This window comes from Electrona antarctica, assembly GCF_951216825.1.
Source record: "Electrona antarctica genome assembly, chromosome: 17".
In the NCBI taxonomy this organism is placed as follows: Eukaryota; Metazoa; Chordata; class Actinopteri; order Myctophiformes; family Myctophidae; genus Electrona; species Electrona antarctica.
The window spans coordinates 18023364-18046189 of NC_136798.1; the positions used below are offsets into that span (position 1 = coordinate 18023364).

General features: G+C 42.6%; 1 protein-coding gene across 1 annotated transcript in view; it reads left to right on the top strand.

Moving 5' to 3' along the window:
- Positions 1–22826, top strand: part of plcb1l (phospholipase C beta 1-like) — a 220270-nt gene that overhangs the window by 163707 nt on the left and 33737 nt on the right. Inside the window, exons 14-26 of the mRNA XM_079525533.1 lie at positions 4157–4328; positions 7647–7730; positions 8177–8247; positions 9576–9672; positions 10545–10629; positions 11159–11283; positions 11461–11615; positions 12383–12547; positions 12922–13021; positions 14286–14390; positions 14979–15094; positions 19082–19211; positions 21808–21861. Of these exons, the coding sequence (XP_079381659.1) occupies positions 4157–4328; positions 7647–7730; positions 8177–8247; positions 9576–9672; positions 10545–10629; positions 11159–11283; positions 11461–11615; positions 12383–12547; positions 12922–13021; positions 14286–14390; positions 14979–15094; positions 19082–19211; positions 21808–21861 (1459 nt within the window). The remainder of the gene's footprint in view (positions 1–4156; positions 4329–7646; positions 7731–8176; positions 8248–9575; positions 9673–10544; positions 10630–11158; positions 11284–11460; positions 11616–12382; positions 12548–12921; positions 13022–14285; positions 14391–14978; positions 15095–19081; positions 19212–21807; positions 21862–22826) is intronic.

Here is a 22826-nt window from a genome sequence, read left to right on the forward strand (position 1 = left end):
TGGGGTCCGGGGACCCCCAGGGGTCCTTGTTTCCAGGGGGGTTTTCAGCAAAAGTAGTCAACATACTTGGCATCACAATCATTTTAACTCCTTCATTAGTGTGGTTGCCCTAAAGGGCAACCAGACTATTGTAATCGTAACACTTTATTCTTTTTCCTGGAGTAACCTTTATTTTGAAACGCTACTCCTCCCACAGTTTTGACTGTACGCACTTGAGCCATATCTCAAATTGACCGGAAAAACGGGAATGGTGTGCTTGCTCGTTTCTAAGAGAAATGTTGTATAGTTTAATTGATATTAATTTATTAGTGAATTAAATTTCCCCATTGACATGAATGGGAAAATGCGAAAAATCACGTTCAAGTATTTTTTCCTCGGAGACCGTAAGGGCTATAGTTACAAAACTTGGAGGGATAATTCGTAATACTTACTAAAATTAATTAACTTATAATTACATCGGTCGGCCTCATGGTGGCGCTATAACAGCCCACTTTACGTTTTGGCTTATAACTCTTGAACCGTAGGTCGTAAATTCAAAATTCCTTTCTCCCTGTATTTCTTGGGCCATGACGCATCTCCCCATATAGGCCACGCCCATTTGCGTCAGGATAGATTTTCCGCCATTTTGATTTTTCTTCAAAACACACCTTTATTTTCTGTTTCTACAGATTTTGTCCGAATCTCACAGAAATCGGTACACATGATCTCTGGACCTATCGGACCGCGTTTCAATTTTTTTCAGATTTTTTGAATTTTTTTTGTCCGTATCGTTCGGCCTTAATCGTCGTCCGAAGTTAGTGGGAGGGGCCTATTTTACAAAAAATGCCTAAAGTCACGAACGGAATGTCCAATCCATCCCAAATTTGAATCAGATGTCGCGGGTGGTTTAATCAACCAAAAGCCAAAAGCGATTCCATTTTCATCCATAGGGGGCGCCGCAAATGCGAAAAATGTAACCGTTTCTCGCAGAAAAATGTTTTTCGGGGGGCTAAATCCCATCCGAATTACTTACGCATGATCCAAGGGGTGACGCGACATTGTAATTGGCTGGCAATATCAGTGGGAGGGGCATATGTAAGCCACTGCGGCAACCACACTTTGCAATTTTTTAAAATTGCGACCTTTCTAGTTCATGTATACTTTGGCTATTCGAAAACAGCAGATCCACAAGTTCACAGCGCGTCACTTCGTGACGATTGTCTATCTGCTACTTTTGAAAATATATTTAAAAATCACACCTGTGTGAAGTCAGGGGCACTCATCAAACATCATCATATATCATCTCATTCTGGCCAATCACAATTTGCGTCCTCACTTGTCTGTCTGCCCATCCATCCATCCATCTTCAACCGCTTATCCGTAGTCGGGTTGCGGGGGCAACAGCTCCACCAGAGAGCTCCAGACATCCCTTTCCAGGTCTTGTCTGTCCTCACTTTTTATCCTCAATACGTACTTTGCTTAGCCACTTAAATAATCTAAATTCCGTGCTCAGCCAATTAAATAATCGCTATTATTCTCACACACACACACACACACACACACACACACACACACACACACACACACACACACACACACACACACACAAAGCTGGGCATAGGAGGGGCTAGGGCCGTGCTCAGCCAATTAAATAATCACTATTATTCACACACACACACACACACACACACACACACACACACACACACACACACACACACACACACACACACACAACGCTGGGCATAGGAGGGGCTAGGGCCCCTAAAACAATTATTATTATTATTTTGAGGATTGCTTGAAATATGCCAGAGTTCAACAAAATGTTGAGATCCACTGATCTCTAAATAATAGAAAGTAAGTCAAAGAAGGAGAATAGGCTATGAGATATAAATGCAGTGGAGTTTGTGTGCGGTGGAGTAGTTAACAGCCTTTGGTATTTCATGCATGCGTGAGGGCCTGTTTATTCAACATCACCGCTGACTGTTTTTAATAATGCATTATTAATACGCATAAACAGTGAGATCCCAACAGCAGTGTAACCTATAAATAAATCACAGACCTGCCTACTTTGCTCACCGCCTCCCCAGAGTGTGGGGGGGGGGTGTTTGTGTTTAACGCACAGCCTCCCTCGGCGAAGCTGGTTTTTTAGTGTTTAGAGTGTAAACTTCAACAGTGTTTTCGTGTGTCTGCGAGGTGCGCGGTAGCTAACGAGCACCGCTTGCTCAGCAGAATCCTCGTCTTGGCCTGCAGGACGCCATGCAGTCGTGTGTCGCCTGAGGCCACAGAAAAGTAGCACAGTAAATGCTATAGCGCTCGCCAACACAATCTCAGCTATAGAACTAATGTCCAAGCTAAGCTCAATAATATATGCCAGTGGTTTTCAACCCTTTTTGTATCAAGGCCCATTTAACCCATTTAGGCCTAACGTTGAAATAAAAAAAACTTTCGCTCTGAAAGAATATATACCTATTCAAAGATTTGTGCCGCATTTTTACGATTTTTCAAATATAGCAGACCTACAAGTTCATAGCGCGCCACTCGGTGGCGCGCTATGAGCTTGTAGATCTGCTATTTTTCAATAGCTAAAGTATAACAGAATGCTTGAAACACCAAAAGGGGTTCCACCATTTGATGACATTTAGCCTCTCAGACCCAAAACTTTGAATATTTTGCTGTATTGATGTTGGTACCATTAGGATAGATAACAGGCAAACATTGATCAAATTAAAATAAATCTACATTCTCTAATTTTGTAGACTTCTTGTAAGTTACGTAATGGAGATGTTTAACAATAATTCAACTCTTGAGAGCGTACAATGAAACCAAATGGACCCGCACGGGTCCATTTGGTTTCATTTTACACTCTCAAGAGTTGAAGATCTATAAGGGTCCATTTGGTTACCAACCCTCTCAAGGACCACGTGTGGTCCCCGGACCACTGGTTGAAAACCACTGATATATGCCCTTCTGACAACAGCTAACTAAAGTTCTTGTTGCGCCTGTCTCCTTTGATGCTTCACTTCGGTGACCTCTCCTTGGGTTCCTCCGGCTGCCGAAATTTTGCAAACGTGGCAGAACGTTGTGTGCATGCAGCCTCCAACTGCTCTGTAATCAAAACATTGGACATGCACCTGCTCCCTCTCCTGTCATCCTCATAACAACAACCCTCCCCGGGCCTAGTTCAATTCAATTTTTCCAACAGTTGCCATAACAAAACAAAAGCAAAGTCCCACATCTTCTTTCCTCAGCCAATGTGTATAGTATAGCAGAAATATTCAGCATACAGTGCACTTCCTCTGTCTATTGTATACTATGGACAAACATATGGGGCATCTCTCTCTCTCTCTCTCTCTCTCTCTCTCTCTCTCTCTCTCTCTCTCTCTCTCTCTCTCTCTCTCTCTCTCTCTCTCTCTCTCTCTATTCCCTTTCCTGTGTCTTATAGTTTTGTTCAGATCAGATCAGATCAGTGTATTCAGACATCATTGACCCATCTGGACTGTTTTGTTGTTATTGTGGTAACAACAAAACAACATAGGCGTGAGTAATGCTCTGTCATACATGACGGTGTAACTCACTGGAAGAAATGGCAGATGTACAGTACAAGCTGACATTGCAGTGCGATGTGTGGCGCGTTGTTGGCATACGTACGTATAGGTCAGGCTTCTGTATCCGAGCCGCCGAGTGAACATCCCAGACTGAGACACATCTTTGCAAATCAGATTTGAATCGCATTTCAAAGCCGCACCTGGGAATGTGGCACAAATCACAAATGCGGAAATCTATTTCCATGTGTTTTTTTTTCTGTTTTTTTTTCAGATTTGATAAAAAAAAACAAAAAAACAATCAGAAATGATAAATGTTTCCTACATTTAATTTATATATTTATTTATTTTAGTTAATTATTATCATTTCAAAACATTTTCTGAAATATATTTTTTTAATGAATTACAAACGAGTTCAATTATTTTTCAAAAGAATTACATGAATAAATGAAAATGAAATCAAATGAATTCCATTAATTACAAACCAAATGTTTAAGAAGTATTCAAAATAGGCGATCTTGTGAGCTTGATCTGCTGTTATCACTATAGCTTGGGTCCTGGGGAGACATCAACATCTCTCTCTCTCTCTCACTCTCTCTCTATGTCTCTCTGTCTCTCTGTCCCCCACCCAGTTGGAGTCCGGTGTCCCTATGCCCAGCCCCATGGAGCTGATGGGGAAGATCCTGGTGAAGAACAAGAAGAAGCACCACAAGCAAGAAGGCAGCAAGAAGAAGCTCTCAGAGCAAGTGTCCAACACCTGCAGCGACTCCTCCAGCACGTGTGAGCCCTCGTCCCCCAGCGCAGGTACGCACGCGCGCGTGCATGTGCACGCACGCATGCACACACAAACGTATACTGCATCTCCATATTTTAACTTTGTGTTCTTTCGTACGGCCTGCTTGATTATAATTTACAGCGTCACACAAAAGCATAAAAAGTAGCAGATCCACAATCTCGCGTGAAACGACCTCTGCTACTCTTATTGTGCTCTGCTACTTTCGGTGCGGAATTTGAATCCTGGAAAGTAACAGTTTTGGACATAATATGAGGTTTCCACCGGAGAGACGATGTGTGTATGTGTAGCAGTAGTGGCTCAGAGTCTCCCTATGGGTAACAGGAAATGACCCTTTAGTCTTCCCACGCGGGAGAGCCGGTTTTGAATTCTGGGCGTTACACCTGCATGCATAATAATGTATGCAGGACAGCAGGAAAGGGCCCTGCATGGATGGAGTCTACACAAGAATGCTGCGAATGGCACTAGGTGAGGCAGAGGGGGCAGGGTCGTCACACACATGGATGTACCACATCAGAATGCTGTGAATGGCACTAGGTGAGGCAGAGGGGGCAGGGTCGTCACACACGTGGATGTACCACATCAGAATGCTGTGAATGGCACTAGGTGAGGCAGAGGGGGCAGGGTCGTCACACACGTGGATGTACCACATCAGAATGCTGCGAATGGCACTAGGTGAGGCAGATGGGGGCAGGGTCGTCACACACGTGGATGTACCACATCAGAATGCTGTGAATGGCACTAGGTGAGGCAGAGGGGGCAGGGTCGTCACACACGTGGATGTACCACATCAGAATGCTGCGAATGGCACTAGGTGAGGCGGAGGGGGCAGGGTCGTCACACACGTGGATGTACCACATCAGAATGCTGCGAATGGCACTAGGTGAGGCGGAGGGGGCAGGGTCGTCACACACGTGGATGTACCACATCAGAATGCTGTGAATGGCACTAGGTGAGGCAGAGGGGGCAGGGTCGTCACACACGTGGATGTACCACATCAGAATGCTGCGAATGGCACCAGGTGAGGCAGAGGGGGCAGGGTCGTCACACACGTGGATGTACCACATCAGAAATGTGGTCCTCTACGGGGACCTACCACAGGTCACAGACAAGGTCAGAGAGCGAAGGATGAGACTGGCAGGGCACTGCGCCAGGCAGCCGGACCTAGCGGCAAGAAAACTGACACTGGGAGTCAGCCCAGGGCACACCACCTACATAGATACACTTTAGAGGTCAAGAGCCTGATGCTAGATAGGAGAGTGTGGAGGGCAACGATTCTGGAGTCCCAAGTTGGTGTTGGTTAGACCGCACTCTCACATCGCATTGGCAGGTTAAAACAGCACAACAATGTCACCATATAAAGTTAGAAGCGATACATAGATGACAAGAAGTACACTAAGAGAAGAATCCAGTGCTGTCAGAGGATCGGGCTATCCAGGGTAGGAATCTAACCATTAAGTGATACGATGAAGCCATGATTTAAGGTCCTTTTTAAATTTTGCTAGGGAATTTAGGGATTTCAAGACTAAAGGCTTGGCATTCCACTGAGTAGTGGCTGCGTAATAAAACAAATTTTTCTCCTTCATTGTCCTGAACAAGATGGACTTCTCCTGGTTGAGTAGCCTACCAGCTGTGAGCATCCCTCAATCTGGGAAGGTCACTAAACAAGTATTTCATCGCGTCTAGGATCCTGAAGGCCAGACAACAATGAAAGCTGATACTCTCTCCTCCTCTCTTAGCCAACCCAGGCCACTGAAGTGGCCGGAAGTTAGATGAGACCTGGAGTTCAATTTGAGAAGTAACCTTATTGCTTAATTTGGGAGGTTTTTTGTCTTCAGTGACTTGGAGATACCATACTGTATATTGTACCATGAGGTAGTCACACACACATGCAAGAACACTGTCACAAACACAACAAACACACACACACACACACACACACACACACACACACACATACACACACACACACACACACACACACACACACACACACACACACACACACACACACACACACACACACGCAGGTACAGCACATGCAGGTACAAACATAGGCATGCATACAGTACATACTAATCTCACACACACACACACACACACACACACACACACACACACTGTCACAAACACACGCACGTGCACACACACACACACACACGCACGCACGCACGCACACACACACACACACACACACACACACACACACACACACACACACGCACGCATGCACGCAAGCACACACGCACCCTTACTGTAGAGTCCCATCCTGCAAAGAGTCTTATGACAGTCCCACTGTTCCCACAGAACATTGAGATATGCCTGGGAGGAGTGTGCCTGCCTGGGTTCTCTGTGGTGCATGTGAGCGGTGGACAAAGGCCTCGGTGCTGTGCTCCACACACACAGCTGTTTACCGTACATCATTTTCACAGCCCTCTCCATCAGCTCAGGGGGATTATTGGCTATTGCATATACAGGCACACGCATGGGCAGCCACCAGGGGGTCTTACAACTGCAGCTACAACTCTGTGTGCGTGCGTGCGTGCGTGCGTGCGTGCGTGCGTGCGTGCGTGCGTGCGTGCGTGCGTGCGTGCGTGCGTGCGCGTATGTGCTCATTTTACATCTGTCAGCACAGTACTTTTATGCTGTCTAATTTATACACACAAGCAAGCAAACAAGCATCTGATGAAGTATATTGTTTAGAATCCATATTGCCCTCCGTGGTGTTGGTCATTGTTAGCCCACACTGCCCCCTGGTGTAATATACTGAGCAGTGCAAGTAGGTGATATCATGCTAAACTTTCTTTCTACATCCTGACTGACTGACTGCTACTGACACATTATTACACTGAAAACTGGAATCTGGTGGACACTTATTCAATATGTTGAGATGTTGATGAACACATTTACATCATACCTTTCTTTTTACGCCGTGGCTCCTCAAGAGGCAAAGCAGTCTAGAAGAGGGTCTGTCTGTGTGTCTGGAAGTAACCTCATAAACTGCCTGACCGATTGACCAGCACCACAGTTCATGTGCACATTGCCAGTAGACCACAGAAGTACCACAAATGTTTTTCCCCACATACTGTATACCAATGGTTCTCAAAGTGGGCTCGTCTCTGCCATCGTTTTAACCCATTCATCCATATTTTATACGTTGGATATACAGAAATAATAGCAGATATATAAAAGCACGTGGGTGACAGGTGAATGATGGGAGATGTTGAACCACAGGCTCTTTTTTTGGTTTTCCAATTACAAGTTTACATACATACAGTACAGGAGGAGGAGGATTGTGTGTTGATCATGAGGTATGTTTTGTTCTTCAGGTTCCACCAAAGAGGAGATGGCAGATTCCACACAGCCACCAGAAGGTGCTGAGCTCAGGCACGCACACGGAAGGAAATCCATTGGTGAGACATGACCATTTCTGTCAAATCTGTGTGTGTGTGTGTGTGTGTGTGTGTGTGTGTGTGTGTGTGTGTGTGTGTGTGTGTGTGTGTGTGTGTGTGTGTGTGTGTGTGTGTGTGTGTGTGTGCTCCACAAAATTCGGTACACATGATCTCCGGACCTTTACAGGCAGAATTGATAGTCCATATCGTTCGGCCGCAACTGGCTTCCGAAGTTGATGGGAGGGGCCTATTTTACAAAAAATGCCACAAACCATGAACTAAACGTCCAATCCACCCCAAAGTGTGGGCTGCGTTTCAAGCTTTTACATTTGATGCTTTTGTGTGACGTTGTAGTACGATCAAGTAGGGCATTAATTCGTGGAAAAAAGGTTAAAATAGATGCCTGACAGCAATGACATATAAATTATTATATCTTTTTTTTTTAAACGTGTGACTTTTATTTTCAGGAGAGGTGGAGGCAGAAAGTGAGGATGACGACGATGATGATGATGACTGTAAGAAGGGCTCCATGGATGAGGTGGGTGCAGGTCCTTTGCACACGTGTGTGTGTGGGAAATGAATGATGTGTGGTGAAATGAATGATGATGACACTTGCGCGATCTGTATTCTATCACTCGTTTGTCGTTTGCAAGTCACATCGCTGTTTGTGTGTGTGTGTGTGTGTGTGTGTGTGTGTGTGTGTGTGTGTGTGTGTGTTTGACATGTGTGGGGGGGGCACACCCGGGAGAGCTTGCCTAGAAGTGCACTTTCCTAAGCACTGGACCTGCGTGCGCACACACACACACACACACACACACACACACACACACACACACACACACACACACACACACAGTCCTCGTCACAAGACTCGTTTGCTCTGCTTGACAATAGTTTTACGTGTCACGTCATGGTGTTATAAGTCTTGTTACAATGTTATAGGTTGCATTCATTTTTTCCCTATTATTTATTTGTACAAAAGGTTTGTTCTGTTCCTACTGAAAATTTGTATTCATTTGAAAGGCAATCAGGCATAGTATTTAAGCCCCCCTGATTATAAGAATACTTCTCTTTAATAGTAAGGCGTATTGTTTCCACACAAAGTTGAGAAAGTTTGTTTAACAGATGGTTTTGTTATATTTGCAGGATAAAATAAACCACCAGATAAACCTTATCCGGTCCACATTTTATATAAACTTATATTGTTTTCCACAATGTCTGACTAATTTTGGTACAGCCGAAAAGCATTTGCTCTATTACTATTAAGCATCCACAGTCTCTATTGACAAAATATTTTGCATTGCTGATAACATGGGATGAGGCTACCCCCTGGTGGTTATTTTCAATAATGCAGTTTCCATTTATTATTACAATTTACAATTTACAATTTAGGCATTTAGCAGACGCTCTTAATCCAGAGCGACTTACAATAAGCAAGAACAAAAGCATGGGAATACATCACATATGTAAAAAGCATTTATCGCGAAACATGCGTAAGCTAAGAACGTGACTAGAACATATCTATATAATGACACTATACATATAAACTATAACTAGAACATATCTATATAATGACACTATACATATAAACTACACATATATGCTATACTATGCTGCACATATATACTATGAAGTGCTATGACTACTATACACTATATACTATGAAGTGCTATGACTACATACAATGCACTTATTGTGCTGTCTACATGACATGCTATAAGTCTGTTTCAAATGCTATATAAGTCTAAGAAGTGCTGTCTAAGGGGGGTAGGGTAAGTGCTATGGGCCATGATGGAGTCTTATTATTGCTGTGGATATCCCTGACAGATAAGTCAAATACATGCATGTGTGGGTGTGAATGGGCAGGGTACAGCAGGCAGCGAGGCCGTTGCCACAGAGGAGATGTCCAACCTGGTCAGCTACATCCAGCCGGTCAAGTTCAACAGCTTTGAGGCTTCCAAAAGTATGTACATCTAGTAGTGTTTTCTCTCCCGCTGAGTGCTCTTCATCCAATTTTTTAGGGAACATTATGAAATGATACTGTATGCATTGCTAGATTAGACAATCACCTCAGCCGAGGTGAGATATTCTTCTAATAATACTAGCTATAATAATAATATGTTTATTAAAGCAACTTTTTATCAATAATTATTATGATTACTCTATTATTTACATTAGTCTGGTTGTTCTCAAACATTTTCATATGAAGAACCCCCACGTTGAAAAGGATGTTGTGCCAGGGGCCCACATGAGATAATATTTTATTATGCAACTCCCCAAATCCACCAAAATACTGGAAATTAACAGGTCGTTTCGAGGAAGCAATCTGATTTGTTGAAACAGCATTCTAGCCATGCTTAAATGACAGTATAGGAACACCTAATCAAAACAAAGAAATCAGCTGCTCTGTTCTCTCAGAACGCAGCAGACTGGGTTGCTAGGCTAGCTAGTTTCTTGGGACATTTGTGGTCGTAGTGGCTACATCTGTCATTAAAAAAATATGATTTTGTTTTAGCGATTATCTTAGTTTTAACTGTATAATTGCAATATTACACCAGAGGGTGTTCTTTATCGTCATTAATTCACGCCTGCGATGGTGCAAGAATTCGTCCGCATTACATTACATCAACTTTGTTACTTTTTATCTGGTTATTTGACGGTCTGTGGTTTGGCAGGTAATGTTCATTAGTATCATCGGTAACACCTGTGAAGGAACCTAGGAAGGGGCCCGGAAGTAGGAAGAGTTATTCTGTGTGCATAGAGCTTATTCTACCGCTGTCTCTCTCGCTCTCTCTCTCTCTCTCTCACTCTCTATCTCTCTATCTGTGTGTTCAGAGATCAATCGCAGTTACCAGATGTCTTCCTTCGTGGAGACCAAAGCTCTGGAGCAGCTCACCAAGTCTCCTGTGGAGTTTGTAGAGTATCCTTTTATCAAGGCAAATGCGGCCTGTGTACAGTTGTAACTGTAGAATGTCCTAGGTTTAATTGTAGTGTTAAAGGACGGATTTTTTGCAGTTTCTATTAGCTTGGATCCCCCCATCGATGATTTTTGCATTGGCTATTCAAAAATATCAGATATACAAGCTCACAGACCGTCACTTTGTGCCATGCTGCGAGCTTGTATATCTTTTTCTGCTATTTTCTTTGAAAAATCTTCAAAGTGTGAGAACTACTGATTTAGAAGGTATATTCATAGAACAGGCCTCAGGTCTTATATTGGGCTAATATACTATTGTCCTGAATATAAGACTACGTTGTTTTTTTTCAATGGAAATATCCTAAAAAAACAGGGTCGTATTATAATCAGGGACTAGACTATTTGACATTCAATGTTCTTTTTCCACAAATGAGTCTTGAAAAATTGAGTCGCCTTATAATCATTCGTCGTATATTCCGCACAATACGGTAATCTAGCTGTCCCAGCTCTTCCTTAACCCCATGCTGTCCAGATACAACAAGCAGCAGCTCAGTAGAATCTATCCCAAAGGCACCAGAGTGGACTCATCCAACTACAACCCCCAGGTCTTCTGGAACGCCGGCTGTCAGCTGGTGGCTCTCAACTTCCAGACTAATGGTGACATTTTGATTTGTTTCTTGTTTTACTTCATGAACCATGTGTGACTCGTCATAACTGGCAGATGTACTGTACATGTATTTTAAAATCAGTGGTGCTCAGTCAATTTCATGTCATGTCCCCCCCCCCCTCCACTTGGACCCCCATGACATAAACTGTGTGTTTGGCTGTTCTCAGATCTGCCCATGCAGCTCAACCTCAGCATGTACGAGTACAACGGCAAATGTGGATATAGACTGAAGCCAGAGTTCATGAGACGACCGGACAAACACTTTGACCCTTTCACTGAGAACACCGTGGATGGGATCGTAGCCAACACACTGTCTGTGAAGGTGTGTGTGTGTGTGTGTGTGCGTGCGTGTGTGCGTGCGTGCGTGCGTGCGTGCGTGCGTGCGTGCGTGTGCAGTGCATGAGTGTCTTTCCACTGGATTTCTGACCATTCCAGTAGGAATTATTAAATAGATGGATCATGCACTACTGTACCTGTCAGGAACCATGCTTCCAAATTTAATTCTCTGCATTTAGCCATAAAATGAAAAGTGTTCATACCAAGCAAGAGTACAGCACAGCCACACATACCTCAGGTCCGCTCCCTCTGGCGATCTGTGTCGGCTCCCTCTCGCAATGCAGGGCTCTATGTCTTCATGGTTTATGTCTACAATTAAGGCTTACTACAATTTACTACAATTTAGGCATTTAGCAGACGCTCTTAATCCAGAGCGACAGGAAAGTTAAACACAAGGTAATACATCAAATATTATAGACCGTGTGTAGTGCCTCAGTAATCTAGGATCATAGGTAAACCCTATCTTATTGCATTAAACGACATTAAACAGCATTAAATTCACTTTGCCACTCACTTTATGCATCTATAGGGCTGAAGAGGTTAATGTATGTTTTGAAAAAATACTAATAACTAATAACTAAAGTTTTCAAATAATTGTAGCGGAGTAAAAGTACAATATTTGCCTCTGTATAGAGTATATAGAAAAATGGAAGTAAATCAAACCTACCTCAAAATTGTACTTAAATGTTACTTTCCACCACTGAACAAATGAACCTCTCTCTCTCTCTCCCTCCCTCTGCTTGGTGGATGCAGATCATCTCAGGCCAGTTCTTATCAGACAAGAAGGTGGGGACCTACGTGGAGATAGACATGTTTGGACTGCCCGTGGACACCAGGAGGAAGGCCTTCAAGACCAGGACGTCGCAGGGCAACGCCATCAACCCGCTCTGGGAGGAGGAGGCCATCGTCTTCAAGAAGGTGCTCACAGTCCAGGCTCACTATAGATTGCAAAGTGACACGCTGTGAGCTTGTAGATCTGCTATAGCCAACGTATAAATGGATAAAGTGGTTAAAATGATTGTGATGCTGTAATATTAAGTACTTTTGCCCCGGAGCCCCTTTGAGCACTAATGCATGTAGTGCCGTGCATGTTCACATGTTCGACGTGGACGGTCATTGAAGGAACATAAACATGCACACAATGTTTCTGATTCTGAATGATAAATCAATTCACATGCTGTATGTATCTATCCCTCCTGGCACTCCCTCGTGGCAGATATGGTGTACCTTTTAATACTTCAAATGGTTTAGATCATTCTAACCCATGTAATGGTTATGTGGTCCTTGCGCAGGTTGTTCTGCCCAACTTGGCTTCAATGAGGATAGCTGTGTATGAAGAAGGAGGGAAGTTCATCGGCCATCGCATCATTCCTGTGTCCGCCATACGTCCAGGTGGGCTCGCCGTGACGTACCTGCCTTAAGCACTTAATCCTTAGTGGGTTAAAAGATTGCCCCTGTCTTCAACACATCTTGTGGACTTAAGTGTAATGTTTTAGTAGATCAATCTTTAACACAATATTTGCCACACACGCAAAGTCTCGGGATTTGTGCTCGCAACCACCTTTGCCAACACGAGATCTCTCGGGTTTGTTTAAGGTCATTTAATCCAGAATTAAATTGTATTTTATTACCGTTTTAGCAGCCATTGTTAGCCTCCGGTAGCTCCCATGGTGTGTACTGTGTAGTCATCGAATATCCGAAATCTCCTTGTGCACGCACACGCACGCAATCTAAAGCATTTTAGGGCTCAGATTGAGATAAAGGACCATGTTTAGAGCTTGATATAACGTGAATTCAAGGGCGGCAGATCATGGCCGTGAGCGAGCCTGGAGCCCAAATGGAGGGCAATCAATTCCGGGTCGGCCGGATGAGGGCTCTTCTTCTTTGTTTATGTCGCGTATTTCACTGGCACTAGCTTCACGTTACTGCCTGTCGTAGCAGCATGGAATTAGTTAAACACCATCCACTGCCATTCATGTTGAAACGGTTACAAAACACTATGATGCTTTCAAGTTGTTTGGACCAGGTGATTCCCCCCTTCTGAAACCAGGGCCCACTTGAAGTGGTCGGATGGGTGGCTCATTTTGAGAGCATGTTTATTCAAGTTTATATCATCAATACAATCTTAGTGTTTTGCCATTTATTTGGGGGCCCATTTGCGATAACCTCACAGGCCCGCCCCAACTGGTCGAGTTGTCATACTTGTGCAGGGACGTAGCTGACCATTAGGTTGCTCTACTCGTAGGATATTTGTGCTGCCCCCCTCCCTATGGGAGTGCTGCTATTCCTCATGCAGATCGACTATTTTCGCTGTTTCCAAGGACGCACACACGGCCGCTCGTTATTACGCGGCGGAGCTACGGAGAAAATTGTTATTTTGAGGTAGCGTATTGCGCGTATACTGTAGGTAGTGACGGCACTGTACTTGTGACCCAACCCCCTGCAGGTTATCAGTATCACTACATCGGTCTAATTTCCATACTTGTGACCCAACCCCCTGCAGGTTATCACTACATCGGTCTAATTTCCATAATTGTGACCCAACCCCGTGCAGGTTATCACTACATCGGTCTAATTCCCATAATTGTGACCCAACCCCGTGCAGGTTATCTCTAGATCGGTCTAATTCCCATACTTGTGACCCAACCCTGTGCAGGTTATCACTACATCGGTCTGAGAAATGACAAGAACCAGGCTCTGAACCTGCCTGCTCTGTTCGTCTATGTGGAGGTGAGGGATTATGTCCCAGACGCATATCAAGGTAATGTTCTTCCTGATTTATATTTCTTTCTTTCTTTCTTTCTTTCTTTCTTTCTTTCTTTCTTTCTTTCTTTTGGGCCTCGTACTACTTCCACAATACCGTGTTCAAACTTCAACATGATCAGCTATACACTGAATGGTGTAGGAAATTAGCCAATTTTTCTAGCACACTCATTCATACTTTCACCTAGAAACTTCATTCAGTATTTTCGTTGGGGATTTTATATCTTTGAAAAGGTTTATACTTTTTGAAATATGTATGTTTTATTTGTTTTTCACTCCATTGAAAATTAATGAAGAAAATCATGAAACAACATGATTTAAACTTTAAACAGCGCACAAGACTTTGGACTTTTTCACCGTTCAATCGGTATTTGAGTATGTCACATGGTTTCTCTACGAAATCGCAGTTCAAATGTTGTGATTTTTCAGAATTTCTTCAAATCTAATTAATCTACAGTGCGCGACGACATTAACCAGAGGAGAGGCACATCTTTTTTCACGTGTTTGTCTTTCAGGAGTGTTAGTGTACACAACTTGATGTGTATATCTGTGTGCGTGCGTGACTCGTTCTCTTCCTGCTCCCCAGATGTCATTGAGGCGTTGTCCAATCCCATCCGCTATGTCAACCTGATGGAGCAGAGAGCCAAGCAGCTGGCTGCGCTGACGCTGGAGGAGGGGGGAGAGGAGGAAGTCGACAAAGAGGTGAGTTTAAGATATACCCTATACGTTTTAACAGCTGGCGAACAGCGGCGACCCTGGGTGATAAAAATCACGTAGTGGGCGTTCCTGCTGTCATTACCGTATGTCCTCGCTTGGAAGTATTGCGATCCCAGATTTGACCATTAGGTGATGGCAGCTTCACTGTTCTACCACGGTTCTGGGGTCTTGCTTTTAAGAGCAAAAGCAAGCAAACATAATAATCAGAGAAGAAAACTACTTATTTATATCACACGTTTATATTATAATATATTATATTAGTGGCCAGACAGTATGGAGTTATAGAGTAGTCATTTACTGGTAATTCAAAGTGCTCTTCAGAGAGGCCACTAAAAGCTTGTAACACAATATCCACCGCATGATCTGAGAGCATTTACACAGGAACACAGATAGAGGGATGGGATGCTTTTCTTTAATGGGATTTGTCCGCTGATGTCATTACCTTCAGGGACGGCCAGTTAATAGCCGCTTCATGCTGTGGCCATGGCAACAGCTAGTCGCCTGGTAGACCCCAGAACCTTAAGGATTGGGAGGCCCCGTTCATGACGTCATCATTTTAATAATGAATAATTATTATTATTAAAAAATACAAAAGAAATAATATATATATATATTATTTTTCAGTCAGTGTGTATTATCGGACTTCAAAGCATGAACAGCATACATGTAGCACAGCCAAGTAGAAAAATACACAAAAGTAGCTTGATTAAACAATTATTTTACTTTGTCTTGAAATTACTGTAAGGTATAACTGGGAGACAGCATAGCCATAGGCTATACAATGATGCAATCGCAACTCTAGTGCAGGGAGTGCACACACCCATAAGTGGGAACAATTACAAACAATCACAGGTCAACGTAACATGACAGGTCAAGTACCTGCAGTGATTATTAGCTGCTGCCAACTAGTGGTAAGTGGTAAGTACTACTACTACTACTACTACAAATAAAAAATAATAATTTAATAAAAAAATATAAACATATATAAGGCCGCCACTGCCCAGAACAGAAGTCCATGATGAACATAAGAGTCATTTGGAAACCTCATAATGTCCAAAACTGTAACTTTTTAGGATTCAAAAACAGCAAAAGTAACAGTTCTGCGACTCTGTTGTACCACAAAAGTGGTTAATCAGAACTTGCTGGAGCGTAGATTCATTTGTATTCCCGTCGGTTATTCTCGTAACAAAGGGGCCCCTGATTAACCTTCTATTAATATTCATTAGAACATTGAATTGAATTTTTGTATCCTACCATATTGTATTGGTGGCTTACCCGTTTGAAGAAGCAGCCATGACAAGGAAATCCTCTTGTATGCAACAGCTTGCAAATACTACTCCTCCTTGATCAACTCAAACTCTGTGATGCTTCTGACATACCCCATCAGTCATGGTGTATAATACAACTTTAATGAATAATGACATGAATTATCACATAGCACATGAATCTTAATAACGCCGTCCCAATTCAAACAATGACACAATAAAATGACTATAAAGAAACTTAGGACTCTACTGTGCCCTGGTGAATACCGAGAAATCTCTCTAGTCCCCATCCACTAATAGCCCTGAATGCTACAAATACATAATTATAATAATAAATAATATAAATATGTGCAATGCAGCTGCATGGACGAGGTGGGAAACCTTACAGAATGTTTTTTGAACATGCTACTACTTTGAAATGGAACTGTGTTCTTCTCTTCAGCATCACAAATGTTGGTTATATGGTTGAATTCAGCACTCGATGAAAAGCGATGCCAGATGTCACAATTTGGTTAAGAAGAGTGAACGTGTTGCTTCACGGCGCACTTCAAGCTTGCGGATCTGCTACTTTTGATGCTTTTGTGTGACACTTTGTAGGGTATTAATTCATTTACCAAAAAACACCAAAGTTAAAACATGGAGATAAGAGGTTACTTCCCAACAGCAACGATGTGTGAAATGTGTCCTCTGCATTTACCCATCCTATAGCTAAATTATGACAATACGTTCTTGACTGTTTAGTAATGCTGTCCATGCTCATTGTGTATTCAGTGTATATAGGATGTAGAATCCAGTTCAGATTTGCTGTGCTCAAAATGCCTGTCTGTCACACTGGGCCCAGGGGTGTCCCTTCAATACTTAATATCACATCAGTACAGGACTATCAGAGCGAGAGAGTAGCAGAGAGAGAGGGAGAGACATTCACGCACACACAAATGCACTCACGCACGCACGCACGCACGCACGCACGCACGCACGCACGCACGCACGCACGCACGCACGCACACACACACACACACACACACACACACACACACACACACACAGACAGTGAGGAACAGAGAGTGGAGAGCTAACCAGCATATAAGCCCAAAGGATATCCATGCCTTTTGGAGTCGACAACACCATAACATCAGTACTTGAGCCGAGCAGAACCAACAGGGACATACTGTACAAGTGTACAGTAAGGAGACAGCGTAAAGGACACAGGAGGCCATGTTGAGAGTGGGATACCAGAGCTATGTCTACAGGTTAACCATACTGTACAGTAAGGAGACAGCGTAAAGGACACAGGAGGCCATGTTGAGAGTGGGATACCAGAGCTATGTCTACAAGTTAACCCGCAGGGTGCTGCAGGTACCAACAGACTCCACCGCAAAGGAAAGATTTCTATCTCAGAAAATAAAACACTTGAAGGATTAACCATTTACGATGCTGGGGTTTTAATCCCAGTGTCCCTATTCTGGGCATGTCACAATTAGGCGAGCATTCGTCAAACAATCGCTGAAACCTGAGCGAACGAATTTGGAGCAAATAGGCAAAAATAAGCAATCTACAAACTCCACAATGTGTTGCTTTGCAATGCGTTTTCAGCTTGTAGATCAGCTCTTTTTAGCAAAGAGATAACATGTCAGAGACCCCTGGGGGACAATGGTCAACAAAGTATATATAGGCTTTAAAAAGCCTATACGTTATTATGTTTCAATCTGGGAAAGCATTGTTGTCATTTTAGTTTTTGCTGCCTATAGATTATAGCTACATGATTTTCATTAAAAAAGTTGTTTGAATACAGAATTGAAGTTTTCCAGAAAACTTAGTTTAGGATTTAGAAGGCGTTTTTAGACCTTGGCCTCATATCTGCAGTGGTTATAAGAGAATGTTTTTATTTGTAATTTATTTTTTATACTGAACTATTGCTGTGCTTCCAGACCACAGATGGTCCTCAAAGACTATTATTTTACTGAAAACTCTGTTGTTGCTGTTGCTCATTTAGATTGCATAAGAAAATTCACAACAGTAGTAACATAGTGAGCTAGCAAGGATTTAGTAAAGGTGAGGCTGATGTGTGAGCTTGTGCGTGTGCGGCGATCTTTTGATTGTGAATATAGTATGTAACCAAGGTTCTTCTATGTTTACTTTATTGTTCATGTGTATGTTTATTTGGGGGAGTTTGTACCAAATTCGCCCAACACAGCGATATCAGTGGTGCAGCCATGTATTCCGAATTTCCGATGTGTTACATCTGAAACGTTTTAGCTCGAGACCGAAAACAGAAATGTCTGATGTCTCCCCGGGACACAAACTAGTGAAAATAGCAGATCTACAAGCTCACAATGCGCTGCTCCGCATTATAATTTGTTTTTAATGTATCAAAAACTGTGAATACTGACTTCTTTTCTCTTTTTGAAAATCTTTAGAAATAATAATAATGACATAAAGAAACAAAAAAGGGAATATTTAAGGTCCCTGCACACTGCTGCGTTTTTGGACCCAATTATTGGAACACACACATTTCGGAGTCGCCGTTTTTCCGAAAAACGCCCCAGTCTACAAGGACCTAATCCAAAAAACGCAGCAGTGTGGAAGCTCCTTCACTCACAACCCACAGAAATCTGTCCACGACGGGACACAAATGGGTCCCGAGCGACCCACTGGGAAACTGGTAGTTGACAGACAGGTGGTGACAGACGCTGTATGTGATTGGCAGGTGGACGCAGGAGGTGACGCCCCTTCGGAGCCAAAGGTTGACCAGCGGGTGACGCTCCCAGCAGAGAACGGACTGAACCACACCCCCATCATCACCCCCAAACCCCCCGTTATGCCTCAGCCTCAGCCTAGTAAGTATCGGCATCAATGCATATATTATGTGTTTATTATAATGTTTATTATAAGCACAATTTAGGTGTGTTTAAAAAAGAAATTCAAGTTGATAAAGAGGCCGAAAAAACTAACTCATCTAAAACCAAATAGGCTGGGTGCCAGGTCAAAAAAGCGAATTATTATTATACGAATAAAGTCTGCACACCAAGTTAATACTCCCAAATGTATAGTTTTCTTCATCTGTAACTGTTCGAGGAAGAGCCTGGTTGGCTTGAAACGTTACTGATGAACTAAACTATACATTTGGAAGCATTAATTTGGTGTGCAGACTCTTTTTAAAATACATTCTTACATAATAATGTTTCATTGCGTTTCATTTTCATGTATTAGTAGTCTGTGAATCTGTAGTCGGCGATTCTTTTTCTTTTTTTTTCTTCTTTTTTTTTTTTTTACATATTGCAAGTGTAGTACTGTATCAGTTTAGCTGTACTACATATCTCTTTCCTCCCAAGACAGCATAGCTTTTGTGTGAATTATTACACCTGGTGTTCAAAGGTGAATGGTTACACTGCAAAATGCATGGCGCTGACAACAGAAGTCAGTGTTCCGTGTTGAATCATTCACCCACGCAGCAGCGCATCGACTCAGAGGATTCTGTCTGAGCGAGCTTCTGCTGACCTACTGTAAAAGCAGCAGTGTGTTGTTTACTCACGATGCTGGTCTTTGCAGTCTTCAGAAATCTGACATCCTGCAGTATACAGCCGATTATACTTAGGCTCCCACTGAAGCAGGGAAACCTATTGTAAATCTGCTTAGAAGTCCTTTCCCCAGGCGGTCATAGTAGCAGCTCAGTGGGTGGAGATCGAGGCTGCCTGGGAAACAAAAGGTCCCCTGGTTTGTGTTGCGGCCCCGGCCTATGTGTTGAAGTGTCCCTGAGCAAGACTACATAACCCCAAACCGCTCACAGAGCACTGTATTAATGGTGCTCACTGCTACTAGTAGCTATAGGGTGGGTAAATGGTGCTCACTGCTACTAGGCAGGGCAGCAGTGGCCGAACGGTTTGCGGAGCGGTCTTGATACCGGAAGGTCGCCAGTTCAAATCCCCGGACCGGCACGTTTAAATGACCACCGCTGAAGTGCCCTTGAGCAAGGCATTGAACCCCTACCATGAAATGTTCTATGAGCAGGGTGTGGCTGTCAACAAGCATCTCGAGCTTAGTCCACTTCCCTGGGTAAACAAAGAACTTTGCTTTGCTTTGCTAGTAGCTATAGGATGTATTAATGGTGCTCACTGCTACTAGTAGCTATAGGATGTATTAATGGTGCTCACTGCTACTAGTAGCTATAGGATGTATTAATGGTGCTCACTGCTACTAGTAGCTATAGGATGTATTAATGGTGCTCACTGCTACTAGTAGCTATAGGATGTATTAATGGTGCTCACTGCTACTAGTAGCTATAGGATGTATTAATGGTGCTCACTGCTACTAGTAGCTATAGGATGTATTAATGGTGCTCACTGCTACTAGTAGCTATAGGTTGTATTAATGGTGCTCACTGCTACTAGTAGCTATAGGATGTATTAATGGTGCTCACTGCTACTAGTAGCTATAGGATGTATTAATGGTGCTCACTGCTACTAGTAGCTATAGGATGTATTAATGGTGCTCACTGCTACTAGTAGCTATAGGATGTATTAATGGTGCTCACTGCTACTAGTAGCTATAGGATGTATTAATGGTGCTCACTGCTACTAGTAGCTATAGGGTGTATTAATGGTGCTCACTGCTACTAGTAGCTATAGGATGTATTAATGGTGCTCACTGCTACTAGTAGCTATAGGGTGTATTACTGGTGCTCACTGCTACTAGTAGCTATAGGATGTATTAATGGTGCTCACTGCTACTAGTAGCTATAGGATGTATTAATGGTGCTCACTGCTACTAGTAGCTATAGGGTGGGTAAATGGTGCTCACTGCTACTAGTAGCTATAGGATGTATTAATGGTGCTCACTGCTACTAGTAGCTATAGGGTGGGTAAATGCAGAGGACACATTTCACATAATTGCTGTCGGGGTTTTTGTGGGGTTTCTTTTATTTTTCCCGAAATGAATGCCCAGCTCAGCACTGCCACCCATTGTAGTAGAAATGTGAAAAGACTGTATTCTGGACATGCTGAAAAGATTTGCCCCTAGGTCCCATAATTAATAATTAACCCACATCAATTAAAAAAAAAACTTAACAATGAACTGATAAATTATGATGTATTAGATTAAGCTTCCCAAAGTAATTAACATCAGCCCCACCTTTACCAGCTGCAACATTCAAGTACTAATTACAGACCAATAATATAGTGGTGAATTGGGCCGTTCTGCATAATGAGGACTTATTCATTTGGTACTCCACCTACAGTAGCTTTTGATGCCAGTGTTGTTTTACTGTGGTTTTTACTTTTACAATAATATTTTTTATTCAAGACTTTTCCTTCTACATTGTTGTATTACTTCATTAAGTAATACATTTCGTTTCGTATAGCCTACTTATTGTGTATGTGTGTGTGTGCGTGCGTGCGTGTGTGCGTGCTTGCGTGCGTGCACGTGTGTGCGAACCAGGCTCAGTGAAGCCCACAGTAAAGACTGAAGACATGGTTCAGAGTGTCCTCACTGGTAAGACTTCCTTTAAACATTATGAATGTATCATGTCTTCTCAGTTAGTTTCTGCAGTGTTTCCACATGTTCCCAGAGACATCTTCATCAAGCCCTACTTCTTTCTCAGACTTTGGTCATGCTACTTAATGTTCTTGTTATTAGTCATTTTTTGTACATTTCATTATCTGACGCAATACTATTGTAATAAACATCACTTTAGGGGTCATTTTTTTAGGGGTGTCATGATTATGAAATTGAACATTGGAACATCATGAATAAAAATTACATTTCTGTTTTAGGTTTCGTGAACAAAGTTGCACAGGGCAGATATGACAAATAACATTATATTATAACATACTTTCAAAAAGCATTAATACTGGAAATAGCCAATCCACAAGCACAAAAGACTATTTCCACTATTTTAAAAAATGTTGGAAAATATAATATATATATTTGTAATGTTGAAACGTGACTGTGAATGTGCAATAATAACCTTCCATATTCTGCAATATGCACTTTTGAGTATTCTGCACTATGCACTTTTCTTTCAAAAGAAAGAAAAAAAAACATACAGAAAAAGGAAACATACAGTACAAACAGACACAAATAAAAATTAATTACATTACATTACTTATGCATGTTACATTATTTAATTCTAGGCATTTACTTTTGTTCATTCCCCCATACCCTTCAGTATTCCGTCTGTTCAGTCTTAAATGTTGTCCATTTGGACCATTTGTCCTCCATTTGCTCTTCCTGTAGCCTCAGACGGTGTGTCAGTTTCTCCATGAATCAAATCCTCCCATTGTCCCTGTGTTGGAGGTTCCATCTGTCCCCATTTTCTTGTGATAGCTTTCTTTCCTGCCGCCAATAAAATGTTTATCAGATATCTATCCTCTCCTCGTATCTTTCCCCCCATCAAGTTTCCTAGATACAAAACTTCACACTTCATAGGCACTTCATATCCCAACATCTTTTGTACC